The 14221-nt window shown below is 34.7% G+C and overlaps 1 protein-coding gene across 2 annotated transcripts in view; it reads left to right on the forward strand.

Moving 5' to 3' along the window:
- The first annotated feature begins 4125 nt into the window (after positions 1-4125).
- LOC131158343 (nuclear pore complex protein NUP205) overlaps positions 4126-14221 on the forward strand; it is a 129234-nt gene continuing 119138 nt past the window's right edge. The window contains exons 1-5 of one of the 2 annotated variants that reach the window (XM_058113145.1): positions 4126-4471; positions 4599-4694; positions 6069-6143; positions 6272-6376; positions 6459-6569. In XM_058113145.1, the coding sequence (XP_057969128.1) occupies positions 4331-4471; positions 4599-4694; positions 6069-6143; positions 6272-6376; positions 6459-6569 (528 nt within the window). In that variant the 5' untranslated portion in view covers positions 4126-4330. The remainder of the gene's footprint in view (positions 4472-4598; positions 4695-6068; positions 6144-6271; positions 6377-6458; positions 6570-14221) is intronic. The other variant, XM_058113144.1, reaches the window with a different exon arrangement.

A 14221-nucleotide genomic window follows, 5' to 3' on the forward strand; every position in this document is an offset into this window, starting at 1 on the left:
TATTATATTTAAATTAAAAAAAAAATCAAGTTCATCATTCAATTATTGTAGAATTCTTCTTTTAAGGTAGTTAAGGAAATTAACCAGCCCTGACCATGGTTGTCCATAGTAGTATGTATTAGAGCATAGCTCCTTATGCAAAAATGTACATAAGTGACTTAAAGTAACTTAATAATATAAATAAATAAATAAAATAAACAAAAAAAAAAATAGCCTCACGAGTGGGAATCATCGGCTACAGCTCACTTACCCTTGAAGTAAGGTAAAGACATGAAACCACTTGGGCATAGTGGGGACTTGAACCCGTGATCATATAGATGCACGGCCAGTTCCTTACCACTAGGCCACTCACCCAAGTTGTGACCTAAGGATGAGATTAATTATAGTTAAAGTATTGGTAAATATGTAGAAACATAAATAGAACCTTGAGTCCGCAAATTTTGCAATACGCGTCGCTTGCTCAATTTCCGCGGCACGCGTCACTCTCTTTTGATTTCAATGACACATATCGCTCTCCATTGATTTTTGCAAAACGGGTCACTCAAGGCACGCGTCGTTTTCTCTCGATTTTCATGACACACATCGTTCTCCCTCGATTTTTAAAAAACGCGTTGCTCACAACACACGTCACCCTCCCTCGAATCTCGCGACACACGTCGCTCTCCCTTGATTTTTACAAAAAAACGTTGTGCACTATATATCCGCGGTACGCGTCGCTCTCTCTTGATTCTCACAGCACATGTTGCTCTCTCTTGATTTCCACGACATGCAGTCATTCCTCCTATAAAAATGGTCTACCCTCATCGAACTCTAAGCATTACAGCTTTCTATCATCTTGAACAATCACATTTCAGTTCGCAGATATTAGCTATTCCCAACTTTTCTCTTTGTTGTCTCATTACTCATTTCGTTTAACTGAAAATGTTACCAAATGACCCAACTCCCCAAGTTGCTAAGAGCACCATTAGATCGTTAATCCAAATATGGAAACCCAGCAAGGCACAACTCGAGATTTTAGAGGATGCCTTCCGCAACAATCAAGGGGAACTCACTTATGTGGAGTGGGCTATCTTGCTTGCAGCACGTCTCCGACGACATGGTCTGATCAAGCCGAAAAATATACGCTTTTGGTTTGAGAAACGTAGGCGTAAGCGGGGATCAGTTGAAGAAACCACTATTTCAATTATTGCTCCACCAATTATCCATCTTACCTCCTCCGCCACTACCGCCCTGAGTAGTGCCCTCTGCCATTTTCTCAACCACTTGTGCCCTTATACCTATCGACAATATTCCGTCTATGAAACTTATAATTAACATCACATCAATGAGCCATACCCCAACAATGGCAACATTGTAGTCACCGCACTAAAGGTTTCCGATAATGCTGACCTACTCCACCATTGCCAAAAGATCCAATACGCATTGAGACTCATGTACGGGCCACTGATGGCTCCTTACGAGCATCCCCACCGAAGGCCACAAGGGAAAGAGGGCAACTCTTCATCCCTTGTCGAACAAACGAGCATTCTCTCCCTTTTTCCGACCCAAGTCGGCAACATTACAATAGGTCAACCCTACCAATTCCGACATATAAGACTGCTCTTACCTATTTGGACATTATGAATGGAATTTAATGCCATTTGACCTTTAAAAATGCTCATTCAGGATTTCAAAATGCGATGAATGAAATATTTAATCCTTATTCAAATTTACAATAATTTACATTAATGATGTTCTAGTATTTTCATAAACAATAGAACAACACTTCAAACATTTAAATATAAATTTTTTAAATAATCAAAATAAATGGTTTAGTAGTCTCTCGGCCAAAGATCAAACTCTTTCAAGTAAATGTTCATTTCTTAGGCCATAATATGTATCAAAATACTATAACTCATATTAAAAGAGCTTTAGGTTTTGCAGATAAATTTCCTAATGAAGTTAAAGACAAAAATCAATTGCAAATATTTTTAGGATGTCTTAATTATGTTGTAAACTTTATACCTAATATTCAGAAAATTCTCAAACCACTTTTTAAGAGACTAAAGGAAAATTCATCCACTTGGTCTGAAGAACATACACAAGTAGTCAAAAGAGTAAAATCTGCTATCAAGACTCTTCCATGCCTTAGTCTACCATATCAAAAAGCTTTTATGATAGTTGAAACTGATGCTTCTGACATATGTTATCGTGGTATCCTCAAACAGAAGTTAGATTCAAAAGAAGTCCTTGTTAGATTTCATTTCGAAGTCTTGTTAGGTCCCAAAGTCAATTACTATACCATCAAATAAAAGATTTTATCGATTGTTTTGTGCATCTAAAAATTTCAAGATGATTTGATCAATAAATAATTTCTACTGCGCATTGATTGCAAAAGTGCAAAAGAAGTTTTAGAAAAAATATGTTAAAATTTTGGTTTCAAAGCAGATTTTTGCTAGATGGCAAACCATTCTTTCTATTTTTGATTTTCAAACTGAATTTATTAAAGGATTTTCAAACTTTGTACCTGATTTTCTTACAAGAGATTTTCTTTAGGGCAAGAATGCCATGACAAAGGGCTAGTGACTGTTATTCAAAAGAGAGTTATTCAAAAGAAGCTTCTCGCGAGGGAAGCGAGGGAATCACTATTCAAAATAGGTTTTAACCACTTATAAGACCTCGGATACAACCTTCATTCACTGAAATCTTGCAAGAACAAGCTTCAACTCTAAAGAAGTCTACAGGTTATGCAGACAAGCTGGTTTTCAAAATTTGTTCGCTATTGAACTAGAGTGGGATTCTGCCACTCCATTTGAAATTATTCAAAAGTATTTCTACAGAGGATGTCATTTTGACACTCTTGATCATTCAAGAACTCAAAGGTTTTATGAACTCATTTTGATTGAAACTAATTCGATTTTCATTGATCATAATTATGATTCAAGAGATATTTCAGGAATAAATTTTTCTAAAATTAAAATTTTAAAGTTCTTACTCCTGCAGATTGGGGGCAACATCCTAGAACTCCCAAAAGATTTCAAGGCATTTTTATTCCTTAGATATATGATTATAAAGATTATATTCAAGCCTTGTCAAATGTCTTATTCATATGAAATTTCAGTCATTTTTGGCTTAGTTATTTTGATCAAAAGATTTTAAGAAGTTTTCCAAAATAGTTTATTTATTGGTTCCAATTTTTCGGCCCAAAAGAAAATATTTTTCTTGAGGCAATTCAAAATGATTTTGAATTCTTTCAAAAGAATTTGCATGCCCCTCAAGGATTCTCTCATCGTCATTCAAATTTATTACTTTGTTGTTCTCATTTATTGATAACTTGGATTTTCTATTGGGACTATTGCATAGTTCTTCTTGAGATTAGTTCCTTAAATCATTCAAGAATGATTCGAATAATTTTTAGAGTTCGTTGGTGGGACAAGTTCACCATCCCCGAAGGCAAAGTTAGACTTTGGCTTGCCCAAAGTTTGCTTGTTTTTTAAGATGGTCCATCGTCAATTTCAAAAGACAAGAAGATAGTTATGGAAGACAAAGCATTGTCATCATGTTTTTTAAGGAAGTCAAAATCCAAAAGCCTTAAGGTTCAAATACTCAAAATAGTTGCTCAATTGAATTCAGACAATTCAGACTCAAAATAATTAATAACAAGATTATTATTAAACCATTCATAACAACTTTAATATGTTATAAATATACATTGATAACAAGATTATTGTCAATTAAAAATGATAATCTTATGCTATTTTTTAATTCAAAATATTGAAAATTTAATTATAAATAATTAAAAATAATTATCTTATGTAATTTTTTAGCTTAACATTTATTGTCCGTACTTATTAAATTAAATATTTTTTCTTAAATATACTTTTATATAAACAGTTCAAAATGATCCCTTAAATTTTTTCTTAAAATTTATTTAAATAATTATCAAGAAAATAATTTCAAACAAATACTTTTAATGATAAATAATTATTATAATATAAGTTAAATATTAATTTTTATAAGAATATTTATTTGAAGTGATAAATGCTACAATCACTGTCTTTTTACGTTCCCTTTGGAACAGTTAAAAAAAATAGCCGCCTCGCTTTCCCCCGCCCTGAAATTGAGCATTCCTGTCCGAAGGGCTGCGGAGCTGATAAACCACGCAGTAGGGTTTTAGCTTTTGTAATTAGAAGGCTAAAGAGTCTTCAGGACTGAGCCATCCCCGTCTCAGATTTCACCTTGGGGCATTTCCCGTTCCCGCCCTTTTTATTCACCGTTTCTCTTCTGCAATTCTCCGCGCTTCGGTCATTGCACTTCTCGAGCTCTTAGGGTTTCACAGTTGCAGGCCAGTATGGTCTCCCCAAAGCAGCTCCTCTCCATTATCGAATCGGCTCTTCTCGGCCCTTCACCTCCCTCCCCCACACAAAGGATTGAGCTCCTGCACGCCATTCGTAGCTCTTTCTCTTCTCTCCAGTCTCTTATCTCCTACCCCGTACGCTGTCTCCTTCCTTCACCTACAATCAGTTCTCACTCGTTTTGTATATCAATTTACTTGAACGTATTTGCGTGCATTTCCCTTTTTTTTTTTATAAATAATTTACTTCGGTTTGGTTTTCCAGCCGCCGAAACCATCGGACCGTTCTCAAGTTCAGTCAAAAGAAGTGAGACTTCCAGATTCCTCGCCAGTATCGCTAGACGATCAAGATGTGCAGATTGTAAGCTCAGTTCACCCTTCGCTTGTTAGCCTGACTTCCATTTATTGACTTTGTAAATATTGCTAGTCCAAAATTCAGGAGGGGCCTAAGGCTACATTTGGATAAGGCATTTGTAAATATCTGGAATTTCTAAAATGGAGGGATTTTATTATATTCTAGTTTTTACAATGCATATAGTCTCAAATGTATTGTTTGTGTTCACAAATCTGGAAATTCCATACTTGTAAATTCCCCGTTGGGTCCTTTATGAAAAGAATTGTAAATCCATCACTAGAGTTGTGAAAAATCACGAATTATTTATTGATACACTTGTACCATATTCAATAAACTATCACTAAAACTGCAAATGAAAGTAAGTAGCATTAGCAAACAAACGGCAGGAGCTGCTAGCTCAGGCACTGACTGAGTAAAACAAAAAAATTCTCTATCATTAAATCATTGACAAAAAATAAAAAAACAATTAATGGTATTATATCTGTAGAGATCAAACAAAGAAGCATGATTTGTTCAGGATCGACCAAAATTCTTTTAGAACAACAAATTTCAACATGTTTTCTCAAAATCAAATCCTAATCACAAGCACCTTACTCCATTCATGAACAAACAAAACAGGAAATCAGAAGTGTGGTTAGAGAAAGAAGAGATTGAGAGAAACAGGGATAGAGAACATTTTTGGCTAGGTAGAGTAAGCTATGGATTGGCTGAGAGATGTAGGGATCAATGATGCTTCAAAGGATCCCATTTATCTGGTATAAGAGATGCTGTCAAGAGAAACTGGCAAGAGAGAGAGAGAGAGAGAGGTGGAATTTGATCCTGTAGATCCATCCATGGCAGTGTGTAGCTTGAAGGGGGTGTTGTGGGGGAGGGGATGTAGGTATTTCGAATACCTCTCCAAACTGGTTTTAGGAAATGACACCATTTTAGGTGTCACTTGGGGAGGGAATTTGGTGGGTTTAAATATCCTCTAAAAATCTCCTGTAATTTTTAAATTATACAGTGGAAGGATGCAAACAAGGAATTTGGGACAAATGTGTTTTCTAATACCTTTTAAAAATCAAGTGCGTCCTTAAAACACCCTATCCAAGTGGACTAAGTTTCAATCTGTCTCAAAATAACTGTGTTATTTATTCATGCATATGTGCTGTTCTATTGCTGATTTACATTGTTATTACTAATTTTGGTGATCATTTTTATTTTATTTTTGTATTAGATTCCTTATAAGTTATTAGCATGCCACAGTAAGTTATGGTACAAAGCAGGCCTCTAGTTTCAGCATGGTCCAGCCGGCATTTTAAAATTTTGAGTGCTTATTGTATGACCATATTTAAATTTATTTTTGTATTTTAAATTTTTTTGGCACTTTGGGAATTTTAGGCTCTACGACTGAGTGATGATCTCTACCTCAATGAAATAGACTGTGTTCGACTGCTTGTGTCTGCTAATCAGGAGGTAGATTTGGCTTTTTTATTTTTTTGTATTTTTGTATTTTTTTTTTCCCAATTTGCATTTATGTCTAATGCATTGGTCAGCATTATGATCTGATACTTTTTTCTATTTTAAATTTTCCAATATCCCAGTGGGGCTTGATGGGCCGGGAGCCATTAGAAATATTGCGACTTGCAGCAGGACTTTGGTATACAGAGAGAAGAGATTTAATAGCAGCACTATATACATTATTACGGGTATTTTTTCCCCATATCCGTTCCCTTCCCTTTTGAATTGCCGTAGTTTTTGTTTTCTTACAATAATTTGTTGCATTTGCAGGCTGTTGTGCTTGACCAGGGGCTTGAAGCTGATCTTGTGGCTGACATTCAAAAATATTTGGAAGATCTTATCAGTTCTGGGCTTAGACAACGATTTATTAATCTTATAAAGGTATGAGTCATTAAATGCACTCTTTCTTATTTGTCTTTCGAGAATCAAACTTGCACAATTGTTTTTATTTTCATAGTTTAAGAGTTATTAGTCATCTCGAACAAAGTTGTTGAAATTGGGAATCTAAGTAGAATCTACAGTGAATTATTTGAGATTAAATCCTGGAACCAGAACAATAATTTTTATATTATAAACAATGATAAAAGAGACATGCACTGACATTTTTATTTATTTCTATATATATTTATTCAAATTTAAAACTAAAATTTTTTAACTGCTGTGGTACAGAAAATATAGGTAAAATTTGTACAAGGAAATATCCCTGTTTGATTCGTGATACATGAATGGGAAAAAAAATCCTTGACAAGTCTCTTATATTTTGGCGCCCCTTGGGGGGGGGGGGGTCCAGCAGGTGGGCAGGTGGGCAAAATTGTTCAAACCTGCATACTTTTGTGCTGATTTCTTTTTCATTTAATTACTAGTAAATAGCCCATGAGTTGTTGGAAGAAATTGCCCACAATTGTATAAATTGGTAGAAAAGGATTCATATAACTAACCTTAGCTAGTGGGACTCAGTGCTTCGTTTGTTGTTGTTTAATTACTAGAAAATATGTCATTTGTTTTGCATATGATTGCATGTTTTATAAAATAGTTTTATAATTCTTAATGAAGTTTAGGTATATCTTTAAAATAAATGAATAATAAATTCTCATTATTAAGTTAACAAATATTGAAGTATGAATGTTGGAAGTAATTTAATTTTTTACATAAAATACAAACATAGACACGGAATAATAGTATGGCACCACATTGATATTGGCATACAAAAAATATTTAAAATATAGTATATTGTATGATTGGATTGCACTAATTAAAATTATGCAAAGTATTAAATTTTAATATCCATATAACCTTATAGATTAAAAAAATAATAAAAAATATGCATTTTTTTTATAAAGATTTTAGGTAGCAAGTCTTAGTGGATGAATTCTTCCAAGAAAATACTAATATGTGCATTGAAATTTCTAAACTGTGATTTGCTGCCTAAAAGCCTTACAATTGTACTCTTTATTTACTTAATGATCAATTAATATGGTTTTTAAATTTTAGGTAAACATAAATTTTATTATTTGCAAGCTATTTACAATAGCAATAACAACAAGTCTTAAGTCCCACTATGTGGTGTTGGCTAGATGAATTATTTTCTGCCAATTCACGCGATCAAGAGCACTTTCTTTGACTAATTTGAAAGCTATTAAATCTTGACAGTTATGGTGTAATCCCAAGAGGGGGGGTGAATTGGGTATATTAAAATCTAGGTCGCTTTTTCCCTAATTTCAAAACCACAATCAGTATATTGCAACCTAGGGTCTTTCTATACTATCTCAAATCCCACAAATATTTAAGCACGCAAATATTTAAAGTAAATTAAAGCAATCACAACAAATTAAATATTAACATGCAAGTGTTGAAAATAAATAGAGAAAGGAGAAAGAGAGCAAACAAAATATTTTATGAGGTTCGGCAAATCCTGCCTACGTCCTCTCCTCAAGCCAAACCGTTTGAGGATTCCACTACCTTGCTCACTTAACCGGGCGGAGTAACGTCGTTTACAAATTCTCCTTACAGAGCGGAGTCTCCCTAGCTTACTTAACCGGGCGAAGCCAAACCGTTTCTCCTTACAGGGTGGAGTCCCCCTAGCTCACTTACCGAGTGAAGCCACACCGTTTCTCCTTACAGGACGGAGTCTCCCTAGCTCACTTAACCGGGCGAAGCCAAACTGATACACACCTTACAAGATGATGCCCTCCTCTTCTGGCAATACCCCGCACCGGGAATACGAAGATATTAAATAAAAGTTTGCGTACAATATGAATGCTTCTCAAATAAGCAAAGATGTACAAATTGAAGTTTATATGCACTCTTAAATGATATGAAATTAAGTTTAGTAGAGTATTTAGGATTTCCCTCTCAAAAAAAGATATTTGAAATATATGAGAGAAGATAATGCTAAATGATCTTTGATTTAAATATGAGTTATGAAGTATATGCTTTCAAAGATCCTTAGAACCCCAAGTCTTCAAAAAATGATCTTTAAAAAATTTGTTCAAAGGAAGTTAGGGTTTTTGCCCAAAAAGATTTTTGCAATGAAGACTATAAGAGCTTATGTATCTTGCAATGAGGATGCTCAAAGATTCACAAGCTAAGTAATGTTTCTCCAAAGATATTTATCAATAAAAATATGTGGAGAAACACTAGCTTTATTCTCTAAAAATGATTTGCAAAATGAAGGATTAAATGAGAGTAAATGCTTGGGATGAAGAAATAAATGCCCCAAATAAATGTTCCTTTCAACGACCCTCAAGTGCAATACTTTGCAAATGAAAGGAAGTGAATGAAGATCAAAGCTCTTTTTCAAAAGAATAAGAGAAAGAGGGTAAAATAAAGCACAAAATATTTGAGAGGATTTGCAAGATAATCAATCGTTAAGAAATGAGTTATGAGAGGGGTATTTATAGATTCTCTCAAAAATATGACCGCTAGGGACCTATTTGGCATTTTTGAAAATTGTTTAATAAAAAGTTAATGACTGTTCAGCGTTGGAAAATGGTCCAACTCGAGAGGTCTGGTCGACTAGGGGAGGCCCTAGTCGACTATCCTCAGGTTATTTTTCAAATTGCAGATACGTCCGGTTGATTGGGCAAAGCGCCGGTTGGCTGGCCTCAGTGCTTTTTCAAAAAGCAATGATGGGTTTGGTCGACTGGGGACATCACTGGTTGGCTGGACCAAGGCGATTTCCCAATCATCGAGACTCGGTCGGTTGGCCTGATGATCCGGTTGGCCGGGCTTGGAAGGCCGGTCGACTGGGCATTTTCAGTTCATTTGGTGGCTGGTCGGTTGGGGCTGCTCACTACAGGCCAAATGAATAGGTCGGTCGACTGGGGCTTGTAAAACATTAAAGGGTAGGTCGACTGGGCTTTGTATATTTTTATTTATGGCCTAAGGGTAGGGTTGGTCGACTGGGGCTTATAGAACGTGAAAGGGCCGGTCGATTGGGACTTATATATAATTAAATTTTGGGCCTGATTTGTTTTCAAAAACATTTTTAAAAGCCTTTGTGTGAGTTTAGATTTTATGTGAAAGTTTTTTCGTGAAAACATTAGTCCCATATGGTCAGTCTATGGTCAGCTATTGAGCTTAGCATCATATCATGCTAGACATGCATTATTACAAACAAAATCTAAATGCATTGCAAACTAAATAAAACATGTCTTCTCTTCTTTGCTCTTTAAATCTTCATGGAATACGCCATAATTTATATGTTTTAAGTCCCTTCTTGGCTTCCATATTTCCTCTTCCATGTGTGCGTTCTGAATTATGAACCTGTTCAAATACTAAGCACACACATGAGATACTTGTGTTTTTGTCATTATCAAAACAGAGATCAGATTCTCAACAAATCTTTTTTCGCTACCTTATTTCAAGTTATTTGGATTTATCCCTTCCAACCCATTTACATTGGTGCATTATTGGGCCTACGTTTCAAATGCGCAAACCATTTAAGCCACCCCTCCCTTATTTTATTATCTACCGGTGTTATGCCTAACTTACTGTGAAAAATGTTCATTCCTTAATATATCTTTTCAATGTTATATCACTCATCCACCTTAGCATTTGCATTATGGTGACTTTTACTTTTTGAATTTGTTGTTTTTTAGTTGCCTAACATTTTGATCCATATAACATGATTGGTCTTTAGTCAACTTATGGAACTTATCTTTTAATTTTAGTGGTATTATATGATCACATTGTTTTTGAGTTGTTTACCCCATGAACACTCCTTGTGTATTTGGTGTTCATTTTGATATCGATAAATTTATTACTTAAAAAAAAAAAAAAAAAGACCATATATTTAATAAATATTATATAAATTTCATTGATTTTGTTTTAATTAATAAGTATACGCTAAATTTAATATATTCGTTTTAACATTTTAAAATATTAACTAATACTTTAACGGTTCGTATTTATGATGCTGGAAGTTATACTTAATTTTACTTGTATAAACTATGATCCAACTTCATTTCAAGATACATTTTTCTTCTTCAAAACAACTTTATCTTTTGTTCTCTCTCAAAATTTATATTCTGTTGGGTAATTAAATGATACTACATCTCCTATCGCTTTGGTGTTTGTGAGTGCAAACAAAATCGAGCCAGCTGAGTAATCTTGGAGGTCGTTCACGTTGTGACTATATGCACCGGGAAATATTCTCTGTAGGCGCAAAATCGGCTTTAAGGACAGTGGTCCTTCCACACTTCAGTTTCTGATGAGTATTTATATTTTTAGTTAATATTAATTTTATTAGTAAATATTTTTCCTTCAATTATATTTCCAACACACAACACACATGACGCACTCATCCATTTTACGAAACCTGCTTTAACTCTATGTGCTACGTCATCTTTAATTTCTCCCTCTACTTGCATAATAGATCCTACTATCCAAGATATTGAAATCTATTAGCGTTGTTAAAATCTTGATTGTTTGTTTAATCTTGTCTTCAATATTCCTTCTTGCATGGCTGAAATTACATTTCATAAATTCTATTTATCTTATTTCTACTTATCCTAAAACCTCTAGACTCTAAAATTATTATCCAAAGTTCTAACTTAGATTTTATTCCACTCTTACTTTCATCAATCAAAAAAGTATCATCTACAAGCGTGGGGTGCGTGATTGGATTGGCCTTTGAACTACTTAGGGGTTCCTTTAGGAGGGAACCCTCGAGTGGTGAATTTTTTGAATTTGGTAGTGGAAAGGGTGACAAAGAGATTAGGTGGCTGAAAGGGGCTCCTTTTTCTCTCTTGGGGGTAGAACTACGCTTATTCAGACTTATCTTTCTTGTATTCTATTGTATTTCTTGTTTGTTTTTAAGATTTCAACAGGGATTGCTAGTAAGCTTGAGAGAATCATGAGAGGTTTTTTGTGGTTTGGTGTGAGGAGTTGTAGGGACCTTTTATTGAGTTGTCCGAAGGTTTGAAGGTCTAAAAAGGAAAAGGTGGGGGGGGGGGTGCGTGTCTAAAAACACCACTCTTTTAGCTAAGTGGCTATGGCGCTTCCCTTAAAACGAAATTCCTTGTGGTATAGAGTTATACAAAGTAAGTTTGTGTTGGATGATAGTGGGTGGGGTACCAATGCTAATTTGAGATATTCTTCGGGGAAATCACGGAGGTGTATTTCCTAAATTTATTCTCTTTTCACTCCTCACACTAAATTTGAGATCGGGAGGGGATCCCAGATTCTCTTTTGGAAAGACCCATGGCTTGGGAATGTTTCTTTCTCCATTTCTCTTCCTTATATTTTTGGATTGTGCTCTGAGCTGAATAGAGTTATCTCCTTTTCCGTCAACATTTGAATGGCCCATTGGTTTCTTGGAATCTCCATCTTAGGAGGCCTTTAACCGATAGAGAGATGGTGGAGTTATCTTCCCTATTGTCCTTATTAATAATTGCAACAAATATTCGAGAAGGGAAGCTCGTTCGTGGTCTCTTGATCAATTGGGGGTGTTTGCTTGCAAATCATTCTATGATTTCTTGACCTATTCCAACTCTTCTTTTTCTCTCTATCCTATTATTAGGGATGTTAAAGTTTCCCCAAAAATAAAAGCTTTTACTTGGTTGGTTGTGCTTAACAAAATCAATACCAATAACTTGCTGCAAATTAGGAGATCTTTGAAGGCTCTCTTCGGATGTTTAAGTGCTTTGTTATAGGAATTCCAAGACAGGGTCCCATCTTTTTATGCATTGTGATTTTTCTTGGAGGATATGGAATAAACTGTTCGGTATTATGAAAGAGAGTTGGGTTTGCCCCTATTCAGTGGAAGACTTGTTTGTCATCTCATTTGCTGGCTTTGGAAGAAGGAAGGATAGGGTAGCTCTATGGAGGAGTGGTTTATTTGCAGTCATATGGGCTACATGGTTTGAGCATAATGCGTGGATATCTTTTGGGAAGAAGCTAAATTGGTCACTGGTGTGGGAAATGATTCAGTATATGGCTTTGTTGTGGTGTGTCGGGTTTGGAATTTTTAGGGAAGCTAGTTTTCAGGATTTATAGAGAGATTGGAGGAACTGGCTGGTTTGATGTTTTCTCTTTTTTGTTGTTTTGGTTTCTTTTTTCTGACTTGAATCAAATTTTCTTCGGCAGATATCTTTCCTCCCTCCTAAATTCTTCCCCTATTAATGAAATTTCTGTCACTATTAAAAAATATCATCTGCAAACAGCATACGCCATGGGATCTCTTTTGGATGTTCCTAGTAAGTTCAGCAATCACTAGAGTAGACAGATAGAGACCTAAAAGTAGAACCTTGATGTACACCTATTGTGATTGAAAATTTTCTAGACTTTCGTCCTGCTGTCCTACACTAGTCGTTACTTTGTCATACATATCTTTAATGACATCAATACATCTGCTGCATGCTGTTTTATTTTCTAAGACATACCATAGAACTTCCTTAGGCACTTTATCATATGCTTTCTAAGTCAATAAAAGTCATATGCAAGTCCCTCTTCTTTTCTTTGAAATTTTCAATTTATCTTCTTAGTAGGTTAATAGCTTTTGTTGTCGAAGTGTCAAACTCTCAAGCATACGACCAAATTGATTTTTAGAGACCCTCGTTTCTATTCTTATTCTTTGTTCCAATAACCCTTTCCCATAGTTTCATTCTATGACTCCTAAGTTTAATTCTGCAATAGTTATTACAATTTTGAATATCACCTTTATTTTTTTAAACAGGTATTAATGTGCTTTTCCTTCATTCCTTCGACATTTTTTTGGTTTTTATAATAGTGTTAAATAGATTAGTTAATCATATACTTCCTTTATCCCCATGACATTTCCAAACTATAATTGGGATGTTATTTGGTCCTATAGATTTCCCACTTCTCATCTTTTTTAAAGCCATCTTAACTTCAGTGATTTTAATCTTGCAAACAAATCTCAAATTTGTAATCTTTTTCTCATTTATCACTTCTAGGCTTAAGCCTTCAATTTGGTTTCCATTAAACAACTTATTAAAGTTTCTTCGCCACCTCCCTTTTATGTCTTCTTCTTCTTCTACCAACACATTATCATTCTCGTCCTTTATACGATTGTCATTTTTTAAATCTTTGCACTTTTGTTCTCTAGCTCTATTTAGTTTATATTATGTATCTTTCCCCTTCTTTTGTATCTAGTTTAGCATCTAAATTATTATAAGCTCTATGTTTAGCCTCACAAATGACCTTTTCTTCTGCCTCTTTTCGGGCTTCTTTATACTTTCCAAAGTTTCTATATTTCTACACTTTTGCCATGTTTTATATCAAATTCTTTTTGTATCACTACTTTTTGGCTGGCTTTTTGATTCCAGCGCCAGTTTTCTTTGCTCTTCGAGACTCTTCCTTTGGATTCACTTAAAATCTCTTATGCTATCTTTTTAATATAGTTAGTCACTCTATTCCACAAGAGTGTTCACATCTACTTTATCCCCTATTGTCCAATCGTCTACTTCGATTATTTTATCATCAAATTTTACTATATTTTCTCCATTCAGACTCCATCATCGAATCCCCCTGCATTGATTTATGTTGCTCTTTTTCTTCCATTTCGTGAC

This window comes from Malania oleifera, chromosome 6, assembly GCF_029873635.1.
Source record: "Malania oleifera isolate guangnan ecotype guangnan chromosome 6, ASM2987363v1, whole genome shotgun sequence".
Taxonomy (NCBI): domain Eukaryota; kingdom Viridiplantae; phylum Streptophyta; class Magnoliopsida; order Santalales; family Ximeniaceae; genus Malania; species Malania oleifera.